Source organism: Corella eumyota, chromosome 2, assembly GCF_963082875.1.
Source record: "Corella eumyota chromosome 2, kaCorEumy4.1, whole genome shotgun sequence".
Lineage (NCBI taxonomy): Eukaryota > Metazoa > Chordata > Ascidiacea > Phlebobranchia > Corellidae > Corella > Corella eumyota.
Genome location: NC_137491.1, coordinates 9,283,875 through 9,299,187, shown reverse-complemented (window position 1 = coordinate 9,299,187; position 15,313 = coordinate 9,283,875). Strand labels below are relative to the sequence as shown.

Sequence of the window (15,313 nt, the reverse complement as noted above, 5' to 3'; positions counted from 1 at the left end):
GGAGTGTATTTAAGTTTTGTAAAAATTTGTTTAACGCTAGTTTTACTTAACGCTAGATTTTGTAATTCAAGTTAAGATACAATTGTTAAAGATTAATACAATGGGATTTAACCTTCGAAAAAATTCAACCCAAGGTCAGAAAACGACGCATACTACCTACGGTAACTTATTTTTTAAAAATAAATTAATAATAGTTATTTTAGTTAAAAATATGTTAAAAATTTGAATTATACTTACGCCTTACTCAGATATATTTTGACTTAATTTCCTTATTTTTCATAGAAACAACAAAGTACATTCAAAATATTACCACTACACCTCAACAAGAAAACGTCGGTAAAAATGACGATGGATCACGTATTGCATTTATCATTGTTGGATTTATTATATCTCTGTCAGCAATATATGTTCTCGTTGCCCTTATTATTCACCGGGTACGATTATCCCGAAAAATGAAACAAAAACAAGAATCTTTGCGAAATGGAAATCAGCTGACGAGAAAATCAACTAAGAGAAAAAGTAAGAGATTAATTTTTGTAGACTTTTATATTCTACCTAATGCAAGAATTAGGCAATAGCCTTGTCGTAAATAATACGCAACATAATATATTAACATAATATTGACATAATAGCACTCATAAAAAGTTATTTATAATTTTTTTGTTGTTTAGAAAAATCAAGTCCTTCTCTAGACAATCTGTGTTTAGTAGCTGCCGTCTTTTCATTTTTAAACGCTTCAAGTGATCATCCAATATTATATACAATTCGATCTTCAGATTTGTTGTGTAAAATTATGCAGGTTAACTATCAAATTAAATTTAACAAAAAAACAAAACTTGATATAGGCAACAACACATTGTTTTTGTAAAACAACTTTAATGTGTATCATCTATCGTTAAGCTGTTATAACATTTTTTGAATTTTCTTTAGAGTTTTACTTTTATCTTTTATGCCACTGGAATTGCTGTGGTTTACAGTTTCTTGTGGGCTAGACAACGTTCATGTTATAGAGAGCCATCACTAACAACAATGTATAACAAGATTTCAAGAGTTTTAAGCGCGTTTATTTTGCCAGTTTTTCTAATAATGATGGTAACAGGTACATCTTACAAGTTCCTTTTTATTAATCATTCTTTTTTAATCCAGAATTTTTATTTCCATTTTTTGGTTGTTTGCAAAAACACTGCGGTTTTCTTTTTAAGGTATGGTGCTGACTATTGCTGTTTGGGAATTCCAAACCAGTGATGTTGGCTGCGTTGAGGTATCTCACACGCTTACGCCATTGGTCGTGTTATTTGCTGGTTCTGTAGCAATGCAAATTACATTACTGGGATTATTTGTTTACCCGCTGAAACGACATTCAATGTTCCAGCGTTCAATGTCACCGTAAGTAAATGTTGTTGACCCGATAGAGTTTTGGCCGCTTAAATTTTACATTTTTTTGATTTAATTGCAAATTTGTCTGTTTACATAAGTATTTGATTTCCAGATCTTCCGACAAGCTATTGGTTGGATTAGTAAAACGATCTATATTAACAACGTCGTTATGCGTGCTTGCCGATGCTGTAACCTTCACCATAGCAGCTTGTTTATATTTATATGCACCATTTATTATCGTTAACTACATGTACAGTGTAAATTTGTTATGCAACGTCATTGGAATCGTGGGGTCTTTCTCAGATTGGCGACAGAGGTTAATGCCCTGGTTACCTGATAAAAAACCTGTATTAAAAGGCATGGCAGTTAGCGGCGAACATCTGTCTGCATCTTACCGTCTAAACAATTCATCGGTAGTTTAGATTTTTTATTCAGCCATTTTTTCGTGGCTAGTAAGAAAACTTATACATCTAAACCAATCATGTTACGACTAGGAATCGAACCCAGAACTTCAAGTGCTGAAAAAAAGTTGTTTAGCTTCTCGGCATTTACATAAGGCCTGTTTTTTATTTGCACATACCAATTTTTAACAATTTTTTTTTATGTTAGTTGGGTACCTAGAAATAACTTAAATGTATTTTACGAAGATAATATTTAATTTTATTTAACAATTTTAACAACATTTGATGAAAGATCGAGCAGTTTACAAAAATACAATCGACAAAAAAATTGACAACATTTCATTTAACAACATGGAATTAATTTGATTTAAAACTTTACGAAATCTCAAAAAAAATAACTACTAGCACCTTATAACCACTTGCTATTGTGTAATATGTTAAAATAGTTTTTTTTAAATAAAACACGAGTACAATTTATTTCATATCAAAAAAAAGTTTTTACAAAGATTTCACAAAATACAAAACTACTTTCATTTTGGACAGCTCTAATTCTTAGGGCAGTTTAACAAAAATAGATTATGACATAAGAAAAAAATAATTCAAAAAACATATTTTTAAATTTATTTAAGTTATTAAAACATTAAATTAATGGAATGTTTACAAAAATATAATGTACCATACAGTAGTGCAAGTATACATGTGGTTTGTGATTTAATTAAAAAAATATAATATTAATATGCTGGTGAAAATATAGAACTAATAGGTGTAGTTAATTGTTTAATTTACTCGATTAAAAACAAAAGTTGATGCAATTGTAAGAGCAATTTTGTAACATAAGTGAATATGTATTTACTACATTGATTTTTTGTTAAAAATTTTAATAATTTTATTTCTTTTGATCTTTTCCTTTGTTTTTGGGTGAGAGCCAGAGTCCGACTTTTGTTGATTTTGATTTTTCACTTTTACTTGTTTTCGATTTCTTTTTTGGTGACTTCTTCTTTTTGCTGTTACTTTCTTTTAAAGCTCCAGAATTTGCAATGTCGCCATTCGTCTCCATAATTTCATCAGTTTTTGCTGAGTCAGTTGTCAGGGTTGGAGAAGTGACATCATCATTTGTTGTTAAAGGATGACTCGGCGAACCTGGAGAATCGAAGTCTTTTTTTTCACCTGGTTTCATGTTTTTATTGATATTAACTTTATCCTCATCACTACTTGAATTTGGTCTTGGTACCAATGTAGGGTTGGGGGTGATAGCCCTTCGCATTCTTAATTGAGCTGCAACTTGGGTCGCAGAGGGTAAAACTTCACCCGAAGAGTTGGCCCTTCTACGAGCTTGCTGGCGGGGATTAAGGTTGGGTAAAAGAGCCTTGGTGGGTGAAGGAGGGGCTTTATGGGATCCATTATGTTGTTGAAGAGATTTAGCAGCACGGTTGGCAGATTCAGGGCCAGAAATAGCACTGGAAGTCAGGGATTGCACACTGCCACTTGAATTTGTTTCTAAAAATTAACCAAATTAATTTTACTAAAGTCAATCAAGAAATTTAAACTCTTTGGATGCAGTTAGTAAATAAATGTAAAACTGTAAGTGAGATTTTGCAAGCTATAAAGCAAACACATGTCATGCTTTGGTGTACAAGAAATTGTTTTGATTGCCAAATTCAAAACAAACCTACATAATTAATATAATAGTTAAAAAAATATATTGTTTATTTTTTTTTAAATAAACCAAAATACTAAATGGATTCATTTTACTAAACGTTTTAGGAAAAAACACACAAAAAATTAAAATACTAATATGTTACTATCCAAAAAACAATCACCACGGCAAAAAAATTAAAACCCATTTCACCGAACTACAAAATTTTACTCTATAATCACAAAAAATGTAACTAAATACATTTTTAATAGTGACTTTATTATATAATTCTACACTAGACTAAGAGGCGTGCGTGTTTTGACTACTGTGTGTGTATTTAAATTACCATTAGCTCGACATAAGTAAGTCATTAACGCTCCGACTTCTACTCTGATTTGTAGGTGGATATGAATTACCTGTGGATAGATTAGCATGCAACTTTAATTACAACATTGCATTCAACAAAATATGCGACAAAATTGTTGACAAGTTAATTACACAGACATGGTTTTTGAATTGCATAGCACAAACAGTTGATTTAAAGTTTTTACAAAAAAAATATAAAAAAAGGCAAAAAAACCTTAAAAAATAATCATGTTAAAATTTATATTTGAAGGCAAAAATATTACTATAGGAAAAAGGTCAATAAATGTACTTTGTTAAAATTAAATTAATTTATGTTGTTTTTTTGATGAAGTCATTTAATATCATGCAAAATTTTTTAAAATAATGCATAATAGCATAGCAAGTATTGCTTAATTATAATTAATGTGTAATCTCATACAAATGCAGCATAGTTACAATATAATGTAGATAGGCCTATTTCAACCAATCAAAACTTAACAAATTATTTAATTATTATCAATTAGAATAGATGGCTGCATAATAATATTCAAAAGATGATATTAAAATAATTTTAAATAAGAAAATGAAGAATAACTTACCTATTTCTGGAACTGTTCCATTTCCTTTTTGAAGTAATAGTTGAACACGTTGTCCTCCTTGTTTGATAAGGTTAATTGCATGTGAGTGAGGTACATCTACTGTACTGTGGCCATTTATTTCAACCAAAATATCACCAACCTTGTATTTAAAGAAAAAAAATTTGAATCAAAAATAAAACTTTTAAACCTAAAAATCAAAAATCAGATTAAAAAATTGTTTGTATATCTAGGTTGATATAAAAATAATAAAAAGTTAGCATACATTTTTGAGGCATATCTTCTTAGTACAATTACATCACAGTTTAAACAACACATAAAAATAAAATGGTTATACATAACACAAATTAAAAAAAATTTACAAATTTTGTACTAAAATTAAAAAAAAAAAAACCAATAAGCTATTAAAAAAAAATTTATAATATAAACCATCAAATACCTTAACTAAGCCACTTTGAGCTGCTGGGCCATCATGAGCAACTCTTAACACATACAAGGGCATGTCATACTCTTTTCCACCTCTTATACCAAACCCAAATCCTTTCTTGGATCTATGCAGTTCAATCGCAATATAGTCACTAAATATAAAAATAATTGAAAATATGAATTCGTTTTAAATCGTTTTAAAGGTCTTGTTTAAAATATCCTAATGATGTTTAATATCAAATTTATTTAAACAAATGCATGAGATAATAAAAAATATTACCTGTAGAAAAATAATTTGAAAAAAATTTCAACTAAAGTTTAAAACTGACAAAAACAAAAAAATACAAAACTGACAACAAAAAAAAATTCAGCTAAAGTTTAAAACTGACAACAACGAAAAAAAATACAATTCTGACAAAAAAAATTTCAACTAAAGTTTAAAACTGACAAGAGAAAAAAAGGTGGTTAAAAAAAAAATTGACAACATATAGCTTCTTACTCTTGCTGGTGTTGTGGTTTTTCATCATCATCATTTTCCAATGGCAAAACTCTCAAGGCAATGCTAAACCCAGAATCCTTTATCAAATTAACAATTTGACCGTGATGCAAATGTGTAATATCGTGACTGTTGACCGCTAGAATCCTGTCTCCTACTCGTAGATGGCCACACCTTGCTGCTGGGGATCCTTCGATAATTCTGCCAATCTTATGGGGGGCTAATATGTTGGCCCCTGAAACACAAAGGGGATTTTTTTTAATTTAAAAAAATGATTTAACAAAAAAAATATAAAAAATTATTTTTTAAAAAAAACTAACCTGAAGTTTTGACAGAGGAAATTATCACAAAACCAAAACCCTCATGCTCCCTTCTGTGGATAATTATATCAAATGGTTGAAGAAGATTTGGGGGTGAAGACACAGGACCGCGACTGCTGGGTCTCGACAAGTTGGGAGGTCGGTTGTATTTGGCTTGTTGATGTTGTTGCTGTTGTTGTTGAAGAGCTATTTCTACAAAAAAAGTGTTAAATTTACGAAAAAAATACTAAAAAAACAAATTTAATTCTAATTAAAAAATAAAATTAGTTTAATTCTATATAAAAACAAATAAAATTATTCAAAACAACAATTTAGGTTTACATAAGTTTTTAGTTAAGAAAGTGTTTTACTTACGTGTTGCCCCAACTCTTCTTCTTATCCCAAGTTTAACAATTGCATTTCTTGCAGCATTTCCCATTAAACCAATAACCTAAAAATATTATTTTGTAAATAATAGCTTATTTTTAAAACTTGCAAAAAATGCAAAAAAATTATTTTTAGTTACCTTAAAAATACTTTGTTAATAAAAATTTTGGCAGTCTTAAAAATTAAAATTGATTTTTTTTTGTACCTGATTATGTCCCATTCTAGTAACCTTCTGGTTATCAACAGTTAATAATTCATCTCCAGTTCTTAAAGTTCCTTCATTATCTGCAGCACCCCCAGGGATAATGGCTCCAATTGTTACCTAATAATTCCAAAAGTTTTATTAAAGGTTGAGGTAAACCATCACATACAAATATTAGTTCACAGTTGCAACCAAATTACGACAATTAAAATGTCAACAATAGGCTATTAACCAGTACCAAATGGAGTGACATATAGGTTTTAAAAAAGGTGAGGATAAAATATTTTCTTACACTTTCATTTTGATAGTTTCCACCCAAAATTCGAAATCCAAAACCTGATTCCTCTCTTCTCAGAACAACTTGAAGATCGATGTAATTATCTGCTGGCTGGTGAGGATTGTGATATAAACTCCTGAAAAAAAATTTACAATGTTAAAAAATTATTAATTACAAAGGATGTCAAATTTCCAAATAATAGTGAAAATATTAACTTTTCATTTTTAGACCAATAAAAAATTAGGTTTATAATAATTGCAAAATATATAAATTATATTAAAATTAACAATAAGTTGAAAATGAATAATATTTATTGGTAAGCATGGGATGTATGATATAGCAAGTTATACTTAACAGAATTCAAATTGAAAATAAATTAAAATAATTTGAATTTGACTTACTGTCCACCATAAGGTTGATAATTAGAAACAGGGGGAGCATGCTGTTCTTGTCTTTGCGGAACTAATAAGGTTTTAGAATAAAAATAAAAGTCATGCAAAACAAAAAGTAAATCATAAAAATAATTTTTTTATAATATAAAAATTTATATTTTATTTACAAATAACTTTTCTTTTCAACTAAAACCAGTTAAAATGATTAATTTTAACATTTAGATACTAATCACCAAATTAAATTAAAAATAAATTGATGACATTTGAATAATAATAACTAAAAATATTGGACAACAAAATTTAGTATTACGAACCAGAATGTTTTGATCGGTATTCGTTCATCAGGGCATTCATTGGGTGAATATTACCTGGAGCAGCCATGTTGGCACTAGGGGGCGCTGATACTACCGATCCATTTTCACTGCCGAGTCCTGGTTCTGTTTGTGACCTCTGAGAAAAAATTTTAAACATTTCAAAATATCAAAAATAAAAACACGACAAATTGGATACAAATTTTAAACATCGAAAAAATAAAAATGTTGAAAAAAATTCAAAATTTTTATATAGCAATAATAATTCTGGTTTTGTTAATAAAAACAGGTTTAAAATAAATACAAATAAAATTAATATTTGCAAAGCTTTTGTGAGATACTTATATACTTATTATATAAAAATATTTTTAAATTAAAAAATTATCACATTTAAATAAATATAAATATTCATTGTTTAAAATTATAAAAATTAATTAAATTAAAACAACTTAAAAAAAAAACATAAAAATTAGAATATTTTAATATTTAAAATATTCTTAAATAACAAAGCAACCATTTAACTTAACCATAACCAAATCATTTCAAATTAAATAATTAAAAATTGCAAATTAAAATTTTAATTAAAATCTAAAATCTTACCATCATTATTTCCTGAATAGCAAGAAAAATAATATTTACATTTAAATAATAAAAATTAATTAAAATATTGATATTTCGACATAGTAAATAATGAAATGCTTTAAATTAATAAAAAACTAATAAAAAACAAAAAGATATTTAAATTTAAAAATATAAAAAATTCTACCTTTAATCTTTGTCTGTAATTTGGCATATGCTGCACAGGTGCCCCATGCTGCTGGGGTATTCCCCCATTTAGATGGGCCCCATGGTTAGGGTCATAATGTGGATTTGGGCCTCTTTGGATAACAAATATGGCCGCAGCGTTGCGGGGGCATTCTTTAAGGATTTGAACAACGTTGTTGTGTGGCATGTTTTGAACAGCAGTGCCATTGATTTCAAGTAAAACATCTGATTCCTGTAAATTTAAAACTAAATATTTGAAAAAAGAATATTTAAATTATAAAAACGTTTTATTGTCATAGTTAATATAAACATAAATATTTAGATTTATTTTTGATGTAAAAAGGCTGAATTTGCATCTAAAGCTTTATTGATATCAACGAAATAGTAAATGCTGGTATCTAACATTAGATCAATGTAAAATTAAAATTGTATAGTTTAATGTCATGTCTATTGGTCTTGGTTAGAAAAAGTGACTTTAATTAACACCAGCTCATAAAAACATTCTTACTTATTTAAAAGTTAACCAAAACAAATTTTTTATACAACCAAACGGCCTGATTCTACATGGCAAAACATTGTAATTTAAAATTTTATTATTAAAATTATAAACTAACCAGCAAATCTCTACATCGCATGGAGTCTAATATTTGTTTGACTCTCTGACCAAGTGGACTGTCAGATATTGTAAATCCAAATCCCTGATCTCCTTTGTGGATTATAACTTGCATTACTATGGGTGCAGGTAAGGCTCCCATACTACCTGACCTAAATTGATTAAAATAATATTTTTCTAAGTTTTTTTTTTTTTATTCTGTTAATTTTTACTAAACCTTAAGCATTAAAATTTTTTATTATTAAAATACAATTTAAATTTTTCTTTTTAATTGATCAAATTGTTTGTTAGTTTATGCTTAAACCTACACACTTTACCTTGGCATGTACATGTTATATTGATTTTGTTGATTTAGAGCAAGTTTGTCCATATTAAACTGGTTTGGATTATATGAGATATCTGGCATTGATTTAGATGGACTATCATCCATACCTACAGAATACAACATTAAAAATTAAATCAAATGTTAATTATTTAGCAAAATTACTTAGTAATAACTGTATTGTTTTTAACTCATAACTGTGTTTTTAGCATTAAAAAGGCAAAATTATTTTAAATATAGCAAAAAGTTGTATTTTAAATCTTAATAGATGTTTTAAGCTACTTACCTTGGCTATTGTTCTCGAGTTGATTATTCAACATCCGGAGCTGTCTTTCAAACTCCTCCAGAGGTCGATCTTCAGGGTTGATGGCATATGTTGTTAGAAGGTTGGTGTCAGGATCTTGAGAGTCAATCATCAGTGGATAACCTCTAAAAATAAAAATTTTAATAACATTAAATAACAAATATTATTGCTATAATTTGGTGAATTGTCATTTTTTAAAATGTATATAAATAAATTGTGTTTTATAGAGTTAAGGTGATAAAAAGTTAACACATTTTGTTTATAGAAAACAAACGCTTAAAATTTAGTGTACACAAAATGTCCAAGTTAACAATTCATCATCCATAGACCAAATAAACACAATTTAACAAAATAACATACATTAGGATATTTTAAACGCTTATGTTTAGCAAATAATAAAATAAAAAAAAACTTTCAAAAAACAACAAAAATATTTATTCTAATCAAAAATATCCATTAAATTACCAAAACAATTATTACTGAAATCCTAATTTGTACTAGTAGCACATTAAAATCACATTTAACTTTTAAACCAACAAACCTGCACAACTTGAGAGTGACGATCTGTCCGATAGGAATGGCTTGAAACAACTTTACTACATCAGGATGAGTCCAACCAAGCACACAATGATCATTAACATTAACTATTATATCACCTAAAATTTTTAAAATAATTTAAACTTAAAATTAAAATTTTTACAACATTTTCAAAAAAATTTTTTTTTAATTTTAATTCATAAAAAATTTTTAAAATTTTGATAAAATATTGCTTGAACCTTGTTCAATATTCCCGGCTTGTGCCGCGGCACCATCTGGCACAACACTTTTGATTTGAAGAAACTCATCTGGGTCATCACCTCCGACTATAGTAAACCCAAAGCCCTGGGAACTTTTCTCTATTGGAACCAAATTAAAAGTCCCCTTAAGTTTAGTAGGGTCATTTGTGAAAATAAATTCTTCTGTGTCGTTTGGGATTTCGTTAGTTGGACTACCATCAATTTGGTCTAAAATTAAAACAAAAAATATATTAGAATTCATTTTTTTGTGTTGATGTCTAATAATAAACAAAAACGATTGCGTTTCTTTTTTTTTATTTACAGTTTTAATTTTAGTATAAATAGGGATTTAAAAAAGTGACAGTTATTTAAAATATATTATTTACCATTATTTTCTTGAGTATCATTTTGATTTTCAGGACTTTCTAAACTGTTTTTTTGGAGTTTGTTTTTTGCTTCAAGAACAGGATTTTCAAATTGAGTTTTCTTGTCAATATGACTACATAAAAAAAAAATTTTAAAAGTTCAAAAACATTTTTTAAACTAAGCTCTAAAGTTTTTTTACAAATTACAAAAAATAGTAAACTTCGAACTTATTTTTAATGTATAATATAATGCTGCGTAATTCCTACACACCACAATTAAAACACTTTTTCTCCTAAGAAAACACTTCACAACATAAGTAAAAATGTTAAGTACTCACTCTACATAGTAAACACCATACTGTGGGTCATCTACCTTCTCCCAGCCATGAGGTAACTCTGTTTAATCAAACACAAGACTTAATATCATTATTTAAATTTAATTAGGTGACCAGACGGGTCAAATATGGACTAAATTAGTAATAATAAAACATACAATATATTAAGTGGTTAACTCCTAGAAAAAACCTATTAGTAATACCACAGTTCTGACCAGCTATAACAGAACCTTGTATGAACATTTTAAAAAATGATATAAGCTTCCTAAAACTGTTCAAATATTTAATATAACACTTAAAAAGCTAAAAGTGGTTGGCAAAGTTTAATTTTTAGTTGTTGGATTTATGTAAAAATTATTTGAAAACAGTAAAATTTTTGGACGTAAACTTTAGAAATGTTTAATATAAAAGTAAATATTTAAAAGTGGTTGGTTGAATTAATTTTATTTAGTGTTTGAATTTCTGCAAAATTATATAAAAATAATTAAATTTTAAACAAACCATCATCTGCACAATCTTCTAGGTTTTTTCTTCCCGTTTTCTCCAACCTTGGATCTACCCAAGAGGTCTTTTTACCAATGTGACTAAAAATTAAAAAGTTTAACAATTAAAAAAATTACTTAAATACACAAAACTATATTTGGTGGATTTTTAAAGCAAAATTAAGTTTATAATTTTTACTTTGTCATGTCATTAATAAAAACCTACAAAAAAATATTTTTAAAAATTTGTACAATATTAGAATAAAACAGAAAATGACAAATAATAAAAGTTTTCAAGTGTAAATAATTGTACTTGGTATTACTTTAAAAAAACAATACACAACAGATAAAACTAAAGAGTTCAATTAAAATCAATAAAACTTAAAATAATCAATTATGCAATAATTTGAAAGGTGACAAGACTCATATTGGTACATATACAAATTACCACTTTAAAAATAAAAATTAATTTTTAAAAAATCATACAAAGTTACTGGCATGTTAAAAATATTGAATTTTTAATTTTAAAAAGTAAAGCATTAATTACATTGCCTATACACAATGTAATATAACACCAATATTAACACATTTTCCTTTAAAAACATATCGGCTTACAATCAATCATTATTTAACCAAAAATATTGAACTTGCAAACACTCATTTCCCAAAATTCATTTAAACAAAATAGTTTTGACTTACTCGATAAAATAAAAATCTCCCGATTCAGTTTTTGCCATTTCCCAACCTTCAGGTAAACTACCAAGTTCTTTCTCTGGACTGTCGGTCGGTGATGTTGGTTTCACATCTGGAATATATCAGTAAAATTAATTTAGAATTACAAAAAACTCCACTGCATAAAAGCTTAGCATAAGTATTTCAACAGATTATAATCATAAAATCAAACAAAGTTAATTTTGAATTACAAATATTTATTTTAAAAAAAATCTATAAAACATAATTTTACTTTTTGGTGAGGTATGGCTGGAATTTGGTTTGGCTGAAACAGGAGGTGGTTCCTTACCAGCTGAATTGGTCTTAGTTGTAACAGATAATGGTTTTTTCTCAGTGTCAGAAGAAGAGGAAAACAGGTGCCCTCGATTTGGAGTCGAAGCTGATAAAAATTTTTTTTTTAATTTAACAAAAAACAATAAAAAAAGTAAAAAATGAAAAAATATTTATTAGTTATTTTGCACAAATATTTTTTTTTTGCTTACATAACACTATAATATTCAACTCTCTTATAATAACTACTTACCATTTGAAGAAGGTTGTGGTTCAATATTAGATCGATTTCTTTTCCTCTTACCATCTGAAGAGGGATGCATCCCTGGAAGATCATTTGCTGAGTTTGATCTCCTTACATGGGGTGAGGATAAAGGAACAGGTGGGGGTTTAGGGGTCCCATAATAATTCCCTACCAAAAAATAATTCGTTTTTAAGCAAAAGAAAAAATTTATTTTTGCTAATGCTGATTTAATATAAAAAACAATAATGAAAAAAACAAATACCTAGGGAAGTTTAATAAATATAAAATCGCCTTCATTTGTTTTTTTAGATTATGTTACAACATCAAATATTAAAATGTCATTAGTCTTAAATTACAACAGTATAAAGTTACACTCAAATTATCTTTTATGGTTATGCAAAGCATTTGATTTTTTTGACAGGGCATTTTTATCGAATATTGAAAATATTATTTACCTTCATATATTCCACTCTCGAGTAAAGCTCCACTTTTCTCTAATTCCTGAAATTGTTCAACCGTCAAAAATGTGTAATCGACACCATCAATCTCCCCCTCTCTTAACTTCCTTGTTGTACCTGGGTGTGTGGAAACATAAATATTTGGAGCATAAATATTAAAAAAATTATTTGAAAGCAAAAATAAATTTTTTTTAGGTTTTTGTGCATCAATGAAAAAAACAAAAATATATATACCATAAATATTACAATATTGCAACAGAAAAAAAAATTCGCATTTTTGTGAACAATTTAAATTAACATATATCTCTATAACATTTAAAAACGTTTATTGTTATAGGCACATTGACGGGTCTTTTAGGTCACCCAGCGTACCTATTTTAACATTATAAATAAAATTTAACATAAATTTAGTTACAATAAATAAGAAGACAAATACTACTTAGTTGGTGGTCTTACTTCAGTTAGAAAATTACATGAAGTTTATATATAAAATTGGTATCATAAAAAAATTAACTAATATCTTATTAATAAATTCATCCAATTTTACTAGATAATAAATAACGACTTATCACACTTACAGGGGAGTGTTCTTAAATAGAGATTATCTCTTATAGCAGCTTGTAACTGGTGGTCCACCGAATCTTTATTAAACCGTTGACTTAAATACAGCTTAAGGTCTTTATTCAAAGTTGGACCTAGAAATAATAGAATAGATCGTAAGAGCACTTAAATGAGCTTTCCTTGGATATGTGTTGTTATTGGTATAATAATGAACTTAAGATTTATGAAGCCTAAAAACGTTAAACAATAATAGAAAAAAGTTTAAACAAAATTTAAAAAAAAAATTTTTAAAATATCATGCAGTGTTTGGTTAAATGTTTTTAATGTAATATGTGTCATAAACAGTTGGCAATAAACTTAAAGAAATAAAATAAGTATTATATTAAAATTCATGTGGAGTTTGATATTGATCATAAATGATATTAATATGTTCTTGCCAAACATAATATATAATAACATGATGGTGTAGTAAAGGCTGAATATATTTTAAAATAACACAATTATAATTATAAGAAATTTAAAACAAGTTTATTGACCCACTACTTAATTTACTGTATAAAGAGAATATTAAAAAAAAGCCTACTAAAATGACATACACACTTTTCGAAACAATATACGACCTGTGAAAATATTCATATATACCTTGTAATAAATCAACAAAATAAATATTTAGTTCCTTTATTGTGCAATTTTAAAACCCTTCAGTTATTAGTTCTTAAAACAGTAAAATCCTGATATTTTACCTTCCTTAACTGTTTTGAACCTGGCAGGGTCACGAGCTTGTTTAATAAGATTGTTAAGGTCATATAAGGTTAAACCCACCACACTTTGGTCATTGACTTCTAATAATATTTCTCCATCTTGAATCTTCCCACTACAAAATCAAAAAGGTAAAAACATTTAATATTTGGACTTAAAATTAAAAGAATAAAAAGTGCCACTGCTGCGAAAACCTGCCTGATACTAAGTAAGTATACTAATCTGCTAATGTAATATTTTCCAGAATTACAGGCAAATGTTTAAGTTGAAAATAAGTCTGTAATTCGTTATTGGAAACTATTATTTAATTGTTTGTATATATATACAATTTTAATTATTTTAACCAATAAAACATAGAAATTATACCTGTGATATATTACTTTTTCATGCTTGACAGGTCCAAAATATGGAAATTTTATTTCTTCTGCACCACCTTTTATTACAAGATTTAACTGTCCGCTTTTATTTCTACTTACTACACTTTCATGAACTCTGTCTGACCAATGCTTATGCTTTTTTCCTGATGACATATTTCCATAGGCAAGGGTTTACATAAAAATATATCAAAAATCATTTAACAGTTTGATAAAATCTGTTTTTTCAAAAATAAAAATATTTCGTTAGTTTGTTTGTTAATATTTTATGCGCAACATTTTTTTACTTTTTAGTCTGTGAATATGCACATAGCTTTTACATTATTTAGTAGGATTACCGAAACCAATGCCTAATTGTCAGACCCTGTAATTATGTATTTTAAACCTTCAACTATTAGACCGTAAACTCGACTTCTCGATCCAAAAAAAGCGCAGGGCGTTATAATATGACCACAATAACTCAGCAGCGTATTGACAAAATATCTTTTCAAAATTACAAGGGTGGCACCGAAAGTAGAGAAATGGGAACCCGAAAGAACCGGGAAGTAAAAATTTGAATTAAAAAAACTAAAACAAGTTATAAAATAAAACAAAAAAAATTATATTAAATAAAAAATTCAAAAGATCTAACAAATACTTGTACGTAGACTCGACCAGCCAAAATCGAATTATCTTTTAGTAGTTGTGTTCTCAATTAAGAAGAATTGAAAGACACTTAATTAAAGAATGACTGATTACTGTTAAGCTGACAGCTTATAAAAAAATCCTGTAAGAGGTTTACTAACATTAGGTTTTATTTTCTTATACA

General features: G+C 27.5%; 3 protein-coding genes across 4 annotated transcripts in view; 1 reads left to right on the top strand and 2 right to left on the bottom strand.

The window, feature by feature from the left end:
- Nucleotides 1-15,313, bottom strand: part of LOC145742331 (uncharacterized) — a 120,191-nt gene that overhangs the window by 76,688 nt on the left and 28,190 nt on the right. The window lies entirely within an intron of this gene.
- LOC145743992 (uncharacterized) lies at nt 101-1,799 on the top strand. The gene is made up of 6 exons (XM_082562081.1): nt 101-161; nt 283-519; nt 672-799; nt 931-1,099; nt 1,203-1,386; nt 1,490-1,799. The coding sequence occupies exons 1-6, from the start codon at nt 101-103 to the stop codon at nt 1,797-1,799; spliced, it is 1,089 nt and encodes a 362-aa protein (XP_082418207.1).
- Nucleotides 2,116-14,714, bottom strand: LOC145743495 (membrane-associated guanylate kinase, WW and PDZ domain-containing protein 2-like). Of its 2 annotated transcripts, none has more exons than XM_082561467.1 (26): nt 14,498-14,714; nt 14,116-14,246; nt 13,390-13,506; nt 12,809-12,928; nt 12,363-12,521; nt 12,072-12,218; nt 11,807-11,912; nt 11,127-11,209; nt 10,629-10,686; nt 10,312-10,424; nt 9,926-10,153; nt 9,691-9,805; nt 9,132-9,274; nt 8,841-8,955; nt 8,525-8,675; nt 7,912-8,142; nt 7,149-7,284; nt 6,844-6,904; nt 6,458-6,578; nt 6,169-6,285; nt 5,952-6,027; nt 5,598-5,789; nt 5,281-5,512; nt 4,795-4,933; nt 4,359-4,497; nt 2,116-3,275 (listed from the first exon to the last, which is right to left on the bottom strand). In XM_082561467.1, exons 1-26 carry the CDS (start codon nt 14,659-14,661, stop codon nt 2,665-2,667), a joined length of 4,005 nt encoding a protein of 1,334 aa, XP_082417593.1. In that variant the 5' UTR covers nt 14,662-14,714; the 3' UTR covers nt 2,116-2,664. The 2 variants fall into 2 exon arrangements, with proteins under 2 accessions (XP_082417593.1, XP_082417594.1); XM_082561468.1 differs by lacking the exon at nt 2,116-3,275 and adding an exon at nt 3,761-3,830.